Source organism: Anomaloglossus baeobatrachus, chromosome 5 (assembly GCF_048569485.1).
Source record: "Anomaloglossus baeobatrachus isolate aAnoBae1 chromosome 5, aAnoBae1.hap1, whole genome shotgun sequence".
Classification (NCBI taxonomy): Eukaryota; Metazoa; Chordata; class Amphibia; order Anura; family Aromobatidae; genus Anomaloglossus; species Anomaloglossus baeobatrachus.
In genome coordinates this window covers 502,493,641-502,512,762 of record NC_134357.1, presented here as the reverse complement: position 1 = coordinate 502,512,762, position 19,122 = coordinate 502,493,641, and the positions used below count along the sequence as shown (strand labels likewise).

The window sequence follows — 19,122 nt, the reverse complement described above, 5'->3', positions numbered from 1 at the left end:
GACACAGATATGGATAAGGGCGATGATGACTTGCTCTCAGCCAGGGTAGCCTGTCCTACAGACCCTACACTTGACAGTTTCCTGGCTTTCTAGGACAGAAACAGATCAGGTGAGAGGGATTTCGGCAGTAGAAGCACCCCTCTCCGGTGTCACAGTCCTCTTGGAGGGGCTTTGCCTGATATACCTGATCCATCTCCATGGGCTCAGTATCAGGAACAGTAGGTCGCGGTACTACGGTCACTGTTTCTCTGGATCATTCTTGACAAAGCTGAGAACAAAAGAGCGCAAATAGAGTCTTACCAGATATTAAAATGCAGTGTGCACGATATTACACTCACTTATCAGGGTTGTGAAAGTCACAACCCGTATGAAAGCTTTTATAGTAATTGCGGCTGCCGTAGACCCACTTGGGTTAATCATCGGTGCTGGAGAGGAGAAACGGGGTTAATTAATTCGCACTGCCGCCGAATGAAGAAATTGTTGCTTCTTAATGAAAAAAATCAACAATGTGTTCATTTGGCAGCAGTGTGGCATTAACCTCGCTTCTCCTCTTCAACTCTGGATCATTATTGCAACTTGAGATTGATGTGGTTAGCCAGAGATACTAGGTCGTCTAGGGAAGATGGCACATCATGACCAGTCAGTTGATCATTGATCCTACAGGACAGTTCTTCCCAGAATACAGTCACCAGCACCTCATTAATCCAACCCAGTTCAGAGGACAGGATGCGAAAATGGTCAACATACTTGCCTACGGTCAGACTTCTGTGGCGGAGTCTAAGGAGCGAGGATGCTGCTGAGGAGACTTGACCTGGCTTGTCAAATACTTTACAGAAAAATTCTAAAAAGGTCTGCAGGTTCAGGATCAATGGAGCACTCCTCTCCCATAATGGATTGATCCAAGCAACACAATTGCCAATCAAGTTTGACATCATAAAGGCCAATTTGGCCTGGTCTGTGTTGACCTGATGGGACAATGGTTCAAAGTGCAAGGAGTACTGATTTATGAATCCCCTGTATTTTTGGGAATCGTGATCAAGGAGTTGACAAACGAGGATCGGAGCCTCGAGCTGGATTTAGTGGTGGAGTAGACACTGCAGCTGGAGAAGAGGTGGGTGGAGATGCTTGTATCAAAGCATGCAGACGGGTGTCCACCGACCGCAGATGGGTCAGAATCCGGTCCTGTTGTGCTCACTGCCGGACCATCTCTTGCTGTAGACCGGTAAGCAGGATAGCACAGGAGCCAGGGAGATCCATGGTCTGAGCAAACTGTAATGCTCGCGAGGGTGAGCAATTGTGGACCCACACAGTATACCTGAGTGACATGACTTAAGCACAGACCGGGTATTTCCCCGAAACTCTGAGGTGAGGTGAGGTTGGCTTTAGCTACGGGTAGCCACCAGATGCAACTCAGAGACTCGGTGCATAAGCTCCATAGGAGAGGGGAATGCGGATGACTAAGGCAAGAGCAGCTTCATAAAGGAATGTGCTAGGTGCACAGGTCTCATCCCCGGACACCTCTCTAGATCACTACTGGAACCTGAGGTCAATCCAGGTGGCAAAGTCATCCAGAGTGGTTGGAACATCAGAACCAGCTAGTTCATCCTTAATCCTGCCTGATAGTGCCTCCCAGAAAGCGGCAACAAGAGCCTCGTTGTTCCAGCCCTTTTCCAAAGAGAGCATGCAAAGCCTGTGGCATACTGGCCAACGGTGAGTGTTCTTTGATGCAACCTAATGAGCAAAGATGCCGCTAAGGTGACTTGACCCGGCTCATTGAACACCTTGCGAAATGTTTCTAGCAAGGTTTGCAGGTTTGAGGTGACTGGATTGTCTCTCTCCCATTGGGATTCATCCAAGCAAGAGCCTCTCCTTCAAGATAGGACTTATGAAAGGCCACTTAGGCATGGTCAGTGGGAAAGTGGTTGGAGAGAAGTTTGAAATGCAGTGTGCACTGGTTTCGGAAACATCTGCATAAGTTTGGATCGCCATTAATCAGTGGAGGAGATAACAAGCGGGGACCAGAGCCAGGAGCGCAGTTCATGGCGGGATCTGGAGCCGTGGCCTGGATAGGAGCCAGTAAAAGGATAGAAGAGATGAGATCTCATAACCTTGCACCTGCAAATGTTCCTGGAGGCGTTCTACAACGTTTTTGATGACCCAGGCCATGTCACCTCTGCTGCATCCTTTCTCCTCAGACTAAGACACGCTAATCTGACAGCAGGCCAATATGTCATTGGATATAAATACGGGATATATGTGATAAGGACACATGGCTATGCTACATACATATCGTACTCATGCGGCTACATCCACACTGTAAATCCCTCCTGACCCCACAGGACTCTGCAGCACAGCAGAGTCCTGCACACACTGAGGAGCTGATCATGTGACCCCCTGACTCCTCCCCTCCATGTGACATCATCACAGGTCCTGTAAGAACAGAACAGGCATATAGCTAGGGTAGATGCTAGAATGTATGGGCTCCTTCCAGGTGTGATGTAATTTGTCACGTGATAGGGGCAGGTTCAAACTGCAACCCGACGTTTCCAGAGAGAATAAACATTATTTTTTTCCACGTGGGCATGGAGTTGTTTATAACAGAAGTGGAGTCTAGAGGTAAGACCCACACATGATGAGGCTACGGAGGGGAAAAACATTCTTATAGTTGACGGGAGGAAACATGGTTACGCCCACCAACCAAACCAGTCACGCCCCTAACCTGGAAGGAGCTCATACATTCTAGGCTCAACCATATATCCAGTGTGCGGCTCTGCAGGAGGAGGAGGTATGTGGAGATTCCCCATTACTGGGTGCAGAGGGCATTAACCCCTCAGTGCTGAGCTCATTATAAAGCGGGAAGTCGGTAACAGCTCCGGAGATTTCTTACATGGGATCTTTCTGATGTTACATCGTCATCTTCTCCCCATTCAGGTCCCTACAATATCGGATCCTCTCAGATCTTCAGATTTCATATTTCAGATCAGAACTTTCCTGAAACCCATCAAGGATGGATAAGGACAAGATGGTGGAGAGGATATTACACCTCACCCTAGAGATCCTCTTCCGGCTTACTGGAGAGGTGAGAGATTCTGATGACGTCACATTACATCATTCTTATCTATGGGAATAACAGATGGACAGAACTGGAGAGGTGAGGACTCTGGAAATGTCTGTAGTGAGATTTATTAATGTGTCTCTCCATAACCAGGATTACACAGTAGTGAAGAAGACCTCTAGTGAGTATTGTCAGGACCCTGAGTCTGAGGGATGGGGAAGACCCCTGAGCCCAATCACGGGGCCTCCACCTCACCCCCTGATACATGAGGACATCAATGACCAGAAGATCCTAGAACTCACCTACAAGATGATTGAGCTGCTGACTGGAGAGGTGACACTGCTGGGAATGCTGGGACATTATACAGTAACGCTATGAAGGGATCGGGGGATGACGGTATCATTGTATTTGTCAGGTCCCTATAAGGTGTCAGGATGTCACCGTCTATTTCTCCATGGAGGAGTGGCAGTATTTAGAAGGACACAAAGATCTGTACAAGGACGTCATTATGGAGGATCCCCAGCCCCTCACATCACCAGGTAATAGACAGGACTAAATACACACGTTCTACGTTGGAGATCAAAATTAGAACAATGTATGATCACTTGCTTTTTTCAGAAATAATGTAATCTACATTGATGAACATTTGTAACATTTGGAGGGTTTTTTTTGTAAGGGGTACACCATGCCACTAGAACAGTGTTTTACAAAAGATACAAAGTTTATCACCATGAACCCTTTATTTTGCCCAAAACGTGATGATCATAACTGAAGAACAGCAATGACTGTACCACTGAGAAAAAGAAGTAAATTTTCTGAAGCTAACAACAGTCACCAATCAGTAGGAAGTGTACAGGCCTTTGCTTTGAACGACTTCAACACATCTGCATCCACAGGACATCACTAGTCTCTCACACTGCTCTGCTGTGATTTTGGTCCACTCTATTTTCATATATAATGCAGCCACTGGTAGGTATAAATGATCAAGAGACCAAATACAGCAAAAAATACCTAAAAATTAACTTTTATTGATTCCTCTAAAAAAAGGAAAGGAACACCTTGCCTTTATTTAAAAACAATGTCTCGCAGAGATAGACATAATGTATAGCCCTAAAAAAAGAGAAGGGCCTATACACCCTGCCAAATGACATTAACAAAATGACACATAAATAATAGTTGCGTGCTGGCAGGTGTCACAACCGAACCAGAAAAAGCACCAGCTGGTTAATAGGATGGGCTACACTCAAGACCTCAGAGCCCCTTCACCGTAGTACTGCCAATGATCATGTACCAGACAGTCCTTAGGCCAGTTATAATGGGTACACAGACACCTGACAGGATGTCAAAAACAGCCAATAAGTGCCCACTGGTTCAGAGCAGAGATAACAATGCTTAGGGGAAAATACCATAATCAAACCCCCATCATATCATTGTTTGATCTTGTATAGAAATATATGGAACGATCTCACCCTTGTCGGTGTATCATATTTCAAAAAGACAGTTTGCCACCATCATAGGCGTATCCACGGGTCCTTCCACTCTGGATCCGGGATCCCTTCCAATCGGACAAGCTGTCCTCTCCCAAAATCTCCTTCTCCCGACGCGTTTCCTATAAACTATTCATCAGGGGAGTTCAAATATGGAGATGCAGGTTTTAATGAAAAAACCTCTAGTGGGTTCACAGATGGTAACAGCACGAATCCTCCCTGCTGCACCATGGTGTCTGTGTGTCTTTGGAGTGTGGGAGGAAACTGGAGTACCCGGAGGAAACCCACGCAAACACGGGGAGAACATACAAACTCCTTGCAGATAGTGTCCTTGGTGGGATTTGAACCCAGGACTCCAGCGCTGCAAGACTGCAGTGCTAACCACTGAGCCACCGTGCCACCCTGAGCATAATGTTTCCCATCAGACATAAATAAATTAAACTTGCTTTCATCACTAAAATGAACTGTGGAACACTTCTCTTTTGTCCACACAACATGCTCCTCACCAAAGGTGAATTTAGACTTTGCATTCTTTCTGATAATGAGAGGTTTGGTCACTGCAGAGTGGGCTTTAAGTCCAAATGCTCTTAAACGTCGTGATGGGACAGATTCTTACCCTGTTCAGTGCTGAACTGGCGAGCAATTCCAGCTGCAGTGTTGAAACGATTATCCATGGAGATTCTTCGCATTATCCTTTCCTGTCTTGTATTTGTCTTCCGAGGGCAACCAGCCTTCTTGGGGGTCTCGAAAGAGTTTGTGATGTTGTAAAGATGCAATATTCTCAAAATCACAGACTTAGAACAACCAACTTCTCTTGCTATGGCTGATAGGGTCACCCCTTTGGCCTTCATCTGGACAACCTGCTACCAGAGAGTTTCAGTTACTTTGGAACAGCACACCATTTTTGCAGTGCAGTCAGTGCAAACTGGATAGTTAGGGTTTGTCAGGTAATTAAGGAAATTAGCACCAGCTGCCAGATAACACCAATAACTTGCAGGTATCTGAAAGTATTCTTTAATTTTGATCAGTGTTCTTTTTCATTTATCTCATTTACATTTCTATTATGTGCTTTAGAATAAATTCAATTTATGAAACAAGTTTAATATACTCCTAGTTTACTCATGTTAGGATATAATTACATAGGACTACACAAATACCTTAATGTTTAGGAAATTGTGTCTTGTTCTCTAATTTTGATCTTCAGTGTATAATTATCTGTATGTAAAGAATGAATTCAGTCCCTGTGTTTCCTCCAGTTCTATCCAGTAAGAGGACAACAGCAGAGAGATGTCCCCTTCCGCTTCTTCCACAGGACTGTAAACAAGAAAATGTCACTTTTCCTCAGGATCATCAGGTATATGGATAAAAGGTGTCCACCAGTCTTATACACTGAATTGCCATTTATTATACACCTGCTTTTTACTGATTGGAGCTTTGATGTATGGAGTGAGACCTGTGACCCCCAGAGTGCAGTATAAAATGACGTCATCGGTTGTCAGCACTATTGCACTTTAAAATTAGAAGATTGAATGATCTTAGAAAATTCAGATACGGACATCGGTGCTATATTAGCCAGGAACAGCATTTCAATAACAACCAACATTGTGAGGATTTTCCTTGCAATGCTATCAAGGCTATACTGAGAATGTTGTTATTAACTGGTGGAGTTGGATTAATAATGTGGGAATGTTTTCTTGGTACGACCTGTGTATCTCTGATATCTGTGGATGGAAGTTTGGACACTTTAGCTTACATAAGTATTGTGGCCGACTAAAATCATCTCTTCATGGCAACTGTTTACCCTATGGTGGAAGAACCCACAAGGATTGAATAGTCAGGGGGCCGTATGAGAGGGACAGTGTGAAGAGGGGGCTTAATGTGGAGTAGGGGCATCATGACGGGGACAGTTTGAAGATGGGGCAGTGGGAGGCATGTATAGTGTGGAGATGCTTGTTCATAAGTGAAGAAGGTGTGATAGGTGTAACTCATAAGGGAGGACTGTGGCGATTTTCTGCAGAGATGAGCTGTGGATGTGAAAAATCATCATTGTTTCAGGACCAGATGACTAAGAAAGGAATAAAAACAACAACATTCAGAGTAGATGTCATCAATATAGTACCTGACACATGGAGTTTTCCACAAAATTCGTCGACTGTCATGGCTAGAGATGAGCAGTTCCGTGGAGGTTCAGTTCAAGGAGCCGAGCCGCCACTGGCTCGAGCTTAAGGCTATGTGCGCACGTTGCGTACAGTCACTGCAGAAATTTCTGCAGCGATCTGAAGAGCACATGTGCGCTTTAAATCGCTGCAGAAATGTCCGTAGTGAAAAAAAAAAAAAGCCGATTCCATGCGCTCTGCCTGCAGCTCCTGCCATAGACAGAGCAGGAGCTGCCGACAAAGCGCACGGAAGAAGTGACATGTCACTTCTTAGAACGCAGCGCTTCGGCAGAAGCCGAAGCGCTGCGCTCTAAAACGTCACGTGCGCACGGCCCCTGCACAATCTCCATAGACTGTGCAGGGGACGCAGGACGCATGCAGTTACGCTGCGCTACAAAGCGCAGCGTAACTGCATGAATTACGCACACGTGCGCACATAGCCTTACCGAAATCCAAGAGGAAGAAACAGATTGGCAGTTTGAGTCTCCGCCCACAAGCAGCCAAGCAAAAGCAGATCACTTCCAGGGGAGGGTGGGCAGGCTTTTTCAAACAATTTTTTGAGTTGCACACTACATTTAATCGTGCTGATGTTACCCCCAGCGTGAGCTGTTCAAACACTGCAAGAGGCTTGCACAGAGCTGAGCACCAAGCATGCCTGAGCACAGCATACTTTGTGCAAGTAAAGTTCAAATGTAAAGCACCTGAATCTTGATTTTTTAAGTTGGTGTTCGGTTCGAAAATTGAACCTCAGGTTTTCTCATATCTAGTCATGGCGCAGAGCGGATGTAGTAGACAGTCATAGGCTCCTGATCTGTGCACTTATGATAGTTCTTTTGAGAAATTAGTGGGGTCTCAGGACCCAGACCCATACCAGTCTGCACATGATTAAAAGGCTTTAAAACAGTTTAGATATCCTCCAAAAGTTAAAGAATAACTTTCACTACATTTTCTATTCATTAGGTGTGTATGTGTGTGCGCATGTAATATAGTGTGTGTATTAATATACTCACCTATCACTGCTCTCTCCGGTGTTCACGTTGTTCTTCTCTTCTCAATGACATCTCTGCTCTGCAGAATGTCTGGGTCACACTGTTCTCTTCGTGACCCAGAAGTGACTGTACAGTGTAAGATTATGAGGGGTCAGCACGAGGCTCCATAGACTTACATAGGAAAAGAGACTTCTGGCTCACACATAGAGTATAGAGTGAGCCAGATAGTTGCAATTGCAGTGATGTCACTGAGAAGCAGAGAAGAACAACAATGGACAATGGACTGAGCAGCAGTAGCTGAGTATATTAATAAACTTTCAGTACATTTTTATTTACCATGTTCACTATATGGTAAAACTGACCTGGCAATATTATTTTTCAAGTCAGTATGAGTACGTAGATAGTTTTTTTCTATTTAAGTGGTGAAAAATAAATGAGAAATTTGTAAATAAAAAAATTTTGCTTGTTGTCATATTCCAGGACCCGTAAAGGGACAATGTTCTCAGGAGTATCATAACAAGTACGACAAGTACAGGGGTTTTCAGCCGACCCCTGGCTCTCATAACAACCTATTGGCGCCCCACGCACAGACGCACTGATGGTCACTAGGAATAACGTGGCACTCTTGGCGGCACATGTAAATCTCGCTGTGTGAGATTGACAACGGTATTTAACTGGTTAACAGGTGCGGGAGGATCTCCATTACTCCTGCGGCTGTTTAAAGGCACTAAATGGGTAATTAAATCAACTGTCATGTTATGGGAGAGGGAGAGATGCGGGCTCGCGTGTGAGTCTGTATCAAAGGAAGGGACACAACATATTCTGTAATTTTACATCATATGTCGTGAAGAGGTAAGAGGAAATACTGGGAGTTGCAAGTTCATGTCAAACAATTGACAATTGTATATGCGGAGGCTGACCTGACCTTGCAATTGATTGCTGTACTAGGCTCAATGCTGTATTCATATACTAATGTTGGTTTTGCTGCTGTATTCTTGTGCTGGTGATGGTTCTGCTGCTTTATTTATGTACTGACAATGGCTATGGAGATGCATTCATATATTCATTGTTCTGGTGATCTATCCATGTACTGATGGTGGATCTGGTATTGTATTTATGTACTGATGGTAGTTGTGGTGCTGTATTCAAGTACTGATGATGGTTCTGACGATGTATTTATGTTCTGATGGTGTTTCTGGTGATGAATGCATGTCCTGATGGTTGATCTCATCCTGTATTAATTTTCATGTAGTAATCTTTAATGTATTGATACAAGATACAAGGGCATTAAAAGGTCAGTGTGCTGTTTGTTGTACACATGGACAACACAGAGACTGAAAATACAACTGTCTGTATGAGACCAAATATTTCAGCTGAACAAGTGTTTGGCTAAATATCCCATACACTTTAGAAAGCTGACAGGGTGTAATTCAGGTGAGATAGGTATAACCCTGACTCTGCTGAGCACTCCTTTCTCTTCAATTGGAGAACTGCTGCTAGAGATGTCTGACGGCGGCTTAATCTTAGAAAACAAAAGGAGTTGTAGTCCGCAATCTGACATCATTATCTCCACTGATGTCATCAGTCAGAGGAACCGATACACATCAAACCATCGGCCAAGCTCATAGGCTGACATTAGCCTAATGTGTTTGGGAGCCATAATCACTTATTAAAGGCTATGTGCACCCTTAGGGTACGTGCAGACGACAGGTGCAAACTTAGCAAATTTTTTAAGTAGAAGATGCTTCAGGCCACACTGCCACTTTTGTCTTGAACCATCTTTTTTGTGTATCTTTAGTTATTTTTCTGGTTATATTATAGCCACCATCTTTTTATTCAAAAATGTTATTGAGTAAACTAAAGAGTGAAGCAGAAGACACAAAAAAATGGTATGGTCACTTTACTGCTTTATGTGCACACTGTCACTGCCCTGTGCACACTGGGAAATGACTTTTTCTTAAGAAAAATCTTCACCTTCTGTCAGAATTCCGCACCCGCAAAAAAAAAAAAACGCACCAAAACCGCACCCAAATTTTTGCCGCTGTTTGTTGCGTTTTTGCCGTGGATTTGCGGAAGTGACAAGCTACTTCTTTTTTGCTGCAGAAATTCTACAGCAAAACCTGTAGGAGAAAAAAAAGCAGTGTGCATGTGTCGCCCCCGCGTCGGCAGCTGGGCTGCTCGGATCCGCATCCGCAATGGCTTGAGAGGGCTCCGGACCCGGGGGCCATGCGGCTCCTCAAACAAAAAAGGGGGAGTATGTACAGGGGATGGTGTGGAAAGCTCGTGACGCCACCCGTGGTGTGTGGTAAGATGGAGTACCACCGCTGTGATTGGTAGTACCCGGTGGCGATGGTGTGGGTAGCCAGGTGTTTAACCCCTCCACGGGTAGGGGGAATGCCCCGGGACTTGGTGATGGTGACAGGGATGTGCCGTTGGGATGGTAAGGGGTCACTTGCGTACTCACTCAGTCCAATAACGCTGACACCGACAACTGTAGTAAACCAAAGTTCCGGACACCGCTGCCGCTGAGGGGGAGCACGCCTGGGTCCCATGTCCGTTGGTGTTACCTGTTAGTCTGTGACCTTTTTCCGTGGCACCTCGTCTTCTAGTTGGTCCCTTTAGTCTGAAACTAATCGGATCCCACTCCTCAGTGTGGCTAACTGGGGGAGCTTGCTCTCAGGGTTCACGCTTGGGATTTTCTGGACTGTATAGTGGAAAGTCCTATTCCCCTCGTTGCGCTAGTACCCCGATTTTGGGGCGGGTGGTGAATGGATCTTGAAGGCTCCATCCTCGTCAGGTAAATTGTCAGAACGCCTGAAGCTACTCCCTGACCTAGGGTCCACGTACTCCGTCGTGCCCTGGCCCCTGCCCGGTGATGGCACAAGGCCGCCGGCTGTCCTTCTCGACAGTCCGTGCCCCTTGTCACGATCCCCTGTGACCGGGTGCAGCTCCTACCAGACCTGTTGGTCTGACACCTAGTAGTTCCAAGGAGCCCAGCTCCTGACCTCTCCTCTTCAGAGTCATTGCTCAACTCACTCTCTTGTGACCTCTCCTCTTGAGAGTCACTGCTCAACTGACTGTCTCCTGACATTCCTGACCCCCCTTAACCAACCCCTAAAGTGGGCGACCCTATTCCACTCAGGCCATCCACTGGTGTGTCTGGTGGGTGTGGTGCAGAGTGTTCCTAGAATATTGATTAGCTGTTCTTGGCAACACCAAAGGTTAGGGACCCATAACCAAGGAGGATGTGGATATTGCACAGAAGGGCAAATTGCACAATACCCTGTGACGACCTGATGGGCAAGGGCGTCACATGCACATAGCATTTTGGATTTCCCATGGATTTTGCTGGAGAAGGACTGCAGAAAGGTTATGAACATAGACCGCACCTTTTCTGTGTAGCTCCCCTGAGCCACTCAGGGCACTACTAGGTACTGCAAGGATGCAGGGCCTACCCTCTGGGACCTGGAACACCAGTGCCAGTAACAACTGCACATACCAAAATCCTAGTTCCCCCACCACACCAGGGGCATTCACTAGTCAGACACTGGAAGATGGGCACCTAGAGGGCGGAGCCAGACCAGGGAACTAGACAGCCTGATGGGTGTGGATTGGGAGTAGTCTGTAAGAATGTAGTGAAGGGAGCAGACGTGCCGTGAGCTGGGTCTGTGTAACGGTGACCCGGGGCACAGGAGTAGGTTGCCAGAATAGGAGCAACCGAGTACCTCTGGAACAGAGAGAAATTGCCAGGGACGGTACGAGGGAGCACCACTGGAACCAAGCACACACGGGGCACAGGGCCCTAGGGCAGGCGACCGTTTCACACAGCCTGGCAAATTCCTGCACGATGAGGGTTCTCTACGGGCCCCACTGACCCACAGATCCGGGGGCATCCGCAGTAAAGTAAAGATCAGGGTTCGGACACATACATCCCCACAGGGTCCATACTGTTAGCCGAACGGACAAACCGCTGTATCCCAGCTGGGGGACCCCCAAAGTTCCAAGCTTCGGGATCTCAACTACACTGAGAGTGCTGGGGACAGAGCAACCGAGTCATTAAACTGGCACTGGAATTCAGGGACCTGAACCAGCCGTCCACAGGTTAAAGTGAGTACAGACTGTTCATTACAACTCGGTGTGGTCTCCTTCATTTTAAAGTGCAAAGCTCTCATCTCACAAATCCCCTGGCTCAGCCCTGCCTGCGGAGGGCCTACCATGATAGCTGCCATCACCATCAGCCCAGGGGTAATTCCACTAAGCAGTGGCGGTTCCATCCAATTAACCACAACGCACAGGTGGCATCACATAAATGACTTTCTTCTCCCATGTAAATAACCCCTTTTCAAAAAGGCCCCAGGTGACGGGACCGGGCAGTGGCCACCACCAAAGTGACATCCCTAAATAGTGAACTGCCTGGGACCGAATACCCCATTCCCTGGGTGACACAACTGCAGCAAAAACCGCGGCAAAAAACACAGTGTGCACACAGGGCCTTACATTTCTGAAAGCCTGTTGTTTAAAAGACTTAAAGGGATGGTCCCACACCTAAGATATATTTTCTAACTATTTACAGTATCTTTACCTCATAATTACTTTTGTAATTATCAATATTATATAATTTCCTACACTGCTCCCCTATCAATCTAATCCCTGAAGGTGTTGATATACTGCACTTCATGTGATGTTTAGTTTGAGAACGGGACATCACAGGAGGCTAGAGCTGCAGTCATTCCTCACAGCATCCATCTCACCTCCTGGAACACCAGGAGGCAGTGCTGCAGATACTTACTAGTGTCTTGCATCACCACCCTCTGAGAATGTCCTGGATCTTGGATGATGGGTGATGTATGAGCCCTGGCATGCTAGCCATGCTGCATCCATTGCTTGTGTGAAAGACGTCGGCGGGGGCTGATGCTAGATCCCATGAGTGACACCAGAGCCACCCCACAGCCTCTAGCACCGCCCTCAAACGAAGGGTCATAAGGGTGCAGTGTTAGAAGTAGTAAGGAATATCTGCGACCCCTGATGATGCTTCATTTGAAGGTATCGTTAGAGGCTGTGTGATGACATTGGTGTCACTCACTGCACCTAGCATTGCCTGCTGCCAACGTTTTTCGCACAAGCAGTGGACACAGCAGCAGAGATATCAACAGCATGCCAGCATTCCAGTAGCCTCAGCCACAGCATCTATCACCCATCATCCAGGATCTAGGACAGTCATGGCGAACCTTTTACAGGCCGAGTGACCAAACTGTAGCCCTAAACCCAATTTTTTTTCCGAAGTGCCAACCAATCCTATTATGTAAATAATTAATTGTAACCTTACCTTTGCCGTCTTCTCTTCAGCAGGGGGCATCACGCTCATGCTTACCACACATTGAAGCTGAGCCCCTGCCCTTTCCAGACACAGCAGTTGGATTGATCTTTCTGGAAAAAATTGCAGCATATTAGACAGAGATTTTAGCATGGAATGCAATCAGATGTCACCCTGTAATCCACATCTACATTTCAAAGTCTGAACATCTTCAAATCCCATAAAGATGTACGAGTGGCTCCCCTCCCCATCATTGTGTAGTTCTGTCCCCTTCCTGGTAAACATGTCCCCCATCCTGATATATATTTCCTACATTCTGGTATATTTGTCCCCATCACGGCCCCATCCTGGTAAATGTCCTCCATCCTGGTAAATGTTACCCATTCTGGCATGTTCCCCCATGCTGGTAAATGTACCCCATCCTGACATATTGCCCATCCTTGTAAATGTTCCCCCATTATGGCATGTACCCCATTCCTGGTAAATGTCCTCCATCCTGGTAAATGTTCCCCCATCCCGGCATGTACCCCATTCCTGGTAAATGTCCTCCATCCTGGTAAATGTTCCCAATCCTGGTTAATTTACCCCCATCCAGGTAAATGTACCCCTTCCTGGTAAATGTACCCTATCGTGGCATGTTTCCTCCATCCTGGCATGCATGTTTCCTCCATCCTGGCATGCATGTTTCCTCCATCCTGACATGCATGTTTCCTCCATCCTGGCATGCATGTTTCCTCCATCCTGGCATGCATGTTTCTTCCATCCTGGCATGCATGTTTCCTCCATCCTGGCATGCATGTTTCCTCCATCCTGGCATGCATTGTTCCCCACCCTGGCATGCATTGTTCCCCATCCTGTTATGCATGTGCCCCCCCATGCTGGCAAGCATGTTTCCCCCATCCTGGCATGCATGTCCCCACCCCATGCTGGAATGTGCGTTCCCCCACCCCATGCTGACATGTGCGTTCCCCCTCCCCCACCCCAAGCTGGCATGTGCGTTCCCCCACCGCCACCCCACGCTGCCAAGTGCGTTCACCCCCCACCCCACGCTGCCATGTGCATTCACCCCCACCCCACGCTGCCATGTGAATTCCTCCCCACCCCCACCCCACGCTGCCATGTGCATTCCCCCCATCCCACGCTGCCATGTGCGTTCCCCCACCCCATGCTGGCGCTGACCCCCCATCCCCACCTTGGCACAGCCGCACACAAGTTATAAAAAGAAAAAGCAACACACAACTTACCTGCACACGCTCCCCCGCTGCGCGCTGCTGGGTCCTCAGTTCCCACGCGGCCAGCAGACGGCGCCGGCGCCGCTCCTCCGTCTCCTAGGCAACACACCTGCAGCCTGGGAGTGGAGGAGTCTCAGAGTGGAGGAGAAATGTCTCCTCCGCTCCAACACAGATTTGATATGCCGGCGCCACTGCACTAGCAGATCAAAGCTGCAGAATCGGGCGACAGCATGCGTGCCAGCAGAATGGGCTCAGCGTGCCCCTGGTGGCACGCGTGTCATAGGTTCGCCATCACTGATCTAGGACAACCAGGGGGTAGCATTGCAAGAAACTAGTAAGTCTCTGCAGTGCTGCTCTTTCGTGACATCCTGTTTCAGGAAGAGCGATGGACGCTGTGGGGAATGACTGCGGCTTGGGCCTCCTGTATAATCACGTTTGAGACGCCACTCAAACGAAACATCACAGGAAGTGCAGTAAAAAAAGCACTTTTAGGGATTAGATTAATAGGGGAAACGTGTAGGGGATTGTATAAATAATGTAGATAAGGGGTAAATATAAATAGTTAGAAAATACATTTTAGATGTCAGACCACCCATTTAATATATGAACAACAAATTTTTTGACAATGCAGTGCATATGTTCATTGTTTTTCAGATGGGTTAGATGCAGAATCCACCTAAAAAAGATATTGTGTGCACATACACAGTCTGACTTACCAGTAGGGGGCGTGACCACTTATAGTGCCTTGGGCAGAAGAAACACTAAATAGGGTGGGGCCATTTTTGGTCACGATGTTAATTTACTATTGTTTCTGAGCTTGTTTTTTAATTTTATCTCCGGACTTTTTCATTTGTCTGTGACTTTTCCATTATTTGTTTCAGGGTGAAGATCTGACCCATATTAATACTACAGGGAGATATGTGAGGGGTGATGAGCGATGTACAGAGGAGATTCCTACAGATAACCGCACAGGTGAGTAGTGACCACTAAATGCAGAGAAATTACAGATTTTGCTTAGTCTTCCACTTCAGAAGGGAGTCTTCTTGTTACGGTAAGTGAGACGAAAGTAGAGGATAGGGGCTCCTAGACTGGCCCTCAGGCTAGGGGACCATAGCTATCCCTAATCTCAGACTTACCTGTGAAGGTGAGGATGTCTGAACCACCCTTCCTGGCCATGGTCCTAACCAGGCTTAATCTTATGCCCCCTTCCCCAACCCCTGGGGAGTGCCAAGGCAGGATTCATAAAGCCAACAAAAATAGACAAACAGGGAAACCAAAACTATCTCATGGCACGCACACACACAGAGGTATAAGACAACAAAAGCTTAGGAGGAAAACAAGAGCAGGGAGGAAACAACATGACAACGGGAGAACTCCAAGCACAAAGCAATACAATCACCAGCAGGACTGGGACACAACAGCACATAGACCAACACAGCAATAAACTATATTCAGCGTGAGAGGACAGATTCCACCATCTTAAATAGGAAGGGAGCCTATGTGATAGGCTTCCAACAACATGTGATCCCAGAAGTAACATACAGGCTAGCAGAATTTAACTCTTGCTAGCCTGATCATGAATGAGTCCACAGCTGGTTTATGCCCCAATTTGCCATGAGAAAAACTATAGGGTGAAGTGTCAGGATCTGAAATGTGAACAGCATCTGATGCTGCCATGACAAACGGTAAGTTTTGAGCAAAACTCCTAGTGACAATTCGGGGTTCACAGTCCTGTCTAGCACTGGACACTGTGCTTACTGGATGTCTCTAAATAGACTTTTAAAGTTTGTCAGTGCCGGGGATTCAAACGCAGAACCTTTGATACTGAAAGCAGAAATATTACTAGTGAGCCACAGGCGGAACTGTTATGTACAAAATACACTTCTCAGTCTTAAAACCTTAGTACCAGTCACCTTTACAAGCATTGTATTCTGGTGCATAAATTGAGCAGTTGTTTTTCTAAATGTCCATTTTTAGAATAGTAAGAAAGCTCATCGTGAGAACTTGTTCCTTTCCTACAAAGGAAACCAAACAAGCAAGAGAGCAAATATTACTATAAAATCTAACCTTTAATAGTAATAAATAAAATAACAGTGCTCAAATGGACACATGACAAAAATATATTTACTTTTAAAAGAAAAGTTCTTATAATTCAAAAAAGTGGCCAAAAATGTCTGTGCAGATAAAAAATGGTTGAGTCTCCCTTATCTGTTGTGTTGAAGATGGGTCATCCTGATAGCAGAAGCATGAGGCTAAGGGGTGCTTCACACACAGCGAGATCGCTACTGAGATCGCTGCTGAGTCACGTTTTTTGTGACCTCATTAGCGATCTCGCTGTGTGTGACACTGAGCAGCGATCTGGCCCCTGCTGTGAGATCGCTGCTCGTTACACACAGTGCTGGTTCGTTTTTTTATTGTTGCTCTCCCGCTGATAAGCACACATCGCTGTGTGTGACAGCGAGAGAGCAACAATCCTGAATGTGCAGGGAGCAGGAGCCGGCATCTGACAGCCTGCGGTAAGCTGTAACCAAGGTAAACATCGGGTAACCAAGGTGGTTACCCGATATTTACCTTCGTTACCAGCCTCCGCAGCTCTCACGCTGCCGGTGCCAGCTCCTGCTAAGCTAAGCGGTGTGCACTGGTAACTAATGTAAACATCGGGTAACCATACTCGATGTTTACCTTAGTTACCAGTGTCCGCAGCTTCCAGACGCCGGCTCCGTGCAAGCGCAGCGTCGCTTGCACGTCGCTGCTGGCTGGGGGCTGGTCACTGGTGAGATCTGCCTGTTTGACAGCTCACCAGCGACCATGTAGCGATGCAGCAGCGATCCTGACCAAGTCAGATCGCTGGTCGGATCGCTGCTGCATCGCGAAAGTGTGAAGGCACCCTAAGGGTATAAAGCTATCAGCCTAAAATCCCCTGTTATGCAGTGACTCATACCCTCACAAGGGCAGTACCAAAATATAAATCCTATATGTAATAACCCCAAAAACAAGTGTATTTATACCTTACCCATTCCAGCCCCAGTATCAGGGCATCATCAGGGGAGTGTTACTTGTAGAAAAAGGAATGGGGGCCCTTTGGTAGTATAAGCATAATAATCAGGGCCCTGCACAAGCAGAGTACTTCACAGACTAAACAAATATAGGTGGATAAGTTTATCACCATGCAGGTATATATAAAGACAAACCTGATCTCACTTGGTGGAGCTGCCAACGTCACTATATGAGTACTTCCGCAAACTCCCACGTACCTTGTGTTTGTTAGTGTACACACGGCAACATTGCATGGTGCCACAACGTGTCATGCATCCATTGGATGCTAGACTATAACATTCTGTGTGTCCATGGTGAGGCGGCATGGCACACTTCCGTAACGTATCTTGTGTCAATTCAACATTAAAGCTGTGATACTCAGTGTGTCCATTGGTTACCCCGTGTCCAGTCACTTAAGGCATCAACTGGGCATGGAATAATGGTGCTATCCCCATCCTAATAACAAAATGATAGTCATTAGATGTAGAATGCAATACAGGGGTGTATACAGGCCGTAAAACTGCTGGTAAATTAATGTAACGTGGGGCTTTATGGAACTACTTACATAGTGACATTGGATGCTGTACAAGGTGAGATCAACTTTGTCGAAAATAAAAATTCATACATAATAAGAATTAAAAGGTAAGTTCTAGTGAGTTTCTGGCATATCAAAATATAAAATAAAATCCTGGAGTGTATGTTACCAAAGCAAAAAAGCTGTTACTTTAACCACGGTCTGGACAAACTATTAGTCAAATTATCAAGAAGTGCGGATTAAGATTGAGGTCAAGGGAGAATGTACAGACATTAATAGAATTTTTTTCAAACATGTTTTCCATGCTCGAGTCCCCGCCCCATGTTTTGAGGCTGTTAGACAGCCAATCAATATGTGGGGATTGCCTGCCATACAAGGTAAAACCGTAGCCATTTTGGCTACAGTCATTACTGTGATTAGCCGACCATATCACCTCATCGTGTCTGATACAACTGGTAACGATATGTGACAAGCAAAATGAAACATGAACTTAAGAAGACGACGGCTTCAACAGAGAAGTGAAAAATTAAAAAAGCCCAACCTAACATCATAATCTAATAGTTCCTGCTTTGTGCTCTATTCTCTTAGTTAATTGATAATTTATATTACAACTTGTATAAAAATGGACAAAATATATAATATCCGTATGATTTCAATGTAGCTATATTGAAAAAATTATATCACTTTTATTCTTGGCAGATGACTGCACCAGGAGCTCAGAGGAACATCTGATATTTTCAGATTTTGCAGCAGATGATCATGGTATTCCACCAAATACATATAAAGAACATGCCATTATCCCAGATATACTTCAAGCTCTCCTCAGGAAAGAAATTTCGCCTGATCATTTTCAACAGGTCCTTTCTTCTGCTTTGTCAATGACCAATATGCAAAACAAAAGTCAAAGAGGGGCTAATGAACATGAAATGGCTCTTGAAGAGGATAAACCATATTCATGCTCAGAATGTGGGAAACGCTTTAATAAGAAATTGCAACTTGTTAAACATCTGAGAATTCATACAGGGGAGAAGCCATTTTCATGCTCAGAATGTGGAAAACGTTTTCTAAAAAAATCACATCTTGTTATACATCATAAAATTCATACAGGGGAGAAGGCATATCCATGTTCAGAATGTGGGAAACGTTATAGAGAGAAATGCAAACTTGTTATACATCAAAGAATTCACACAGGAGAGAAGCCATACTTATGTTCAGAATGTGGGAAATGTTTTAATCAGAAATCACATCTTATTGTACATCAGCGAACTCACACAGGGGTGAAGCCATATTCATGTTCAGAATGTGGGAGAGGCTTTAA

General features: G+C 45.9%; 1 protein-coding gene across 1 annotated transcript in view; it reads left to right on the top strand.

Annotated features, from left to right (window-relative positions):
* Positions 1 to 2,519: 2,519 nt before the first annotated feature.
* Positions 2,520 to 19,122, top strand: part of LOC142311955 (uncharacterized) — a 104,684-nt gene continuing 88,081 nt past the window's right edge. Inside the window, exons 1-7 of the mRNA XM_075350822.1 lie at positions 2,520 to 2,785; positions 2,932 to 3,079; positions 3,209 to 3,388; positions 3,471 to 3,594; positions 5,799 to 5,896; positions 15,115 to 15,205; positions 18,504 to 19,081. Of these exons, the coding sequence (XP_075206937.1) occupies positions 3,008 to 3,079; positions 3,209 to 3,388; positions 3,471 to 3,594; positions 5,799 to 5,896; positions 15,115 to 15,205; positions 18,504 to 19,081 (1,143 nt within the window). The 5' untranslated portion in view covers positions 2,520 to 2,785; positions 2,932 to 3,007. The remainder of the gene's footprint in view (positions 2,786 to 2,931; positions 3,080 to 3,208; positions 3,389 to 3,470; positions 3,595 to 5,798; positions 5,897 to 15,114; positions 15,206 to 18,503; positions 19,082 to 19,122) is intronic.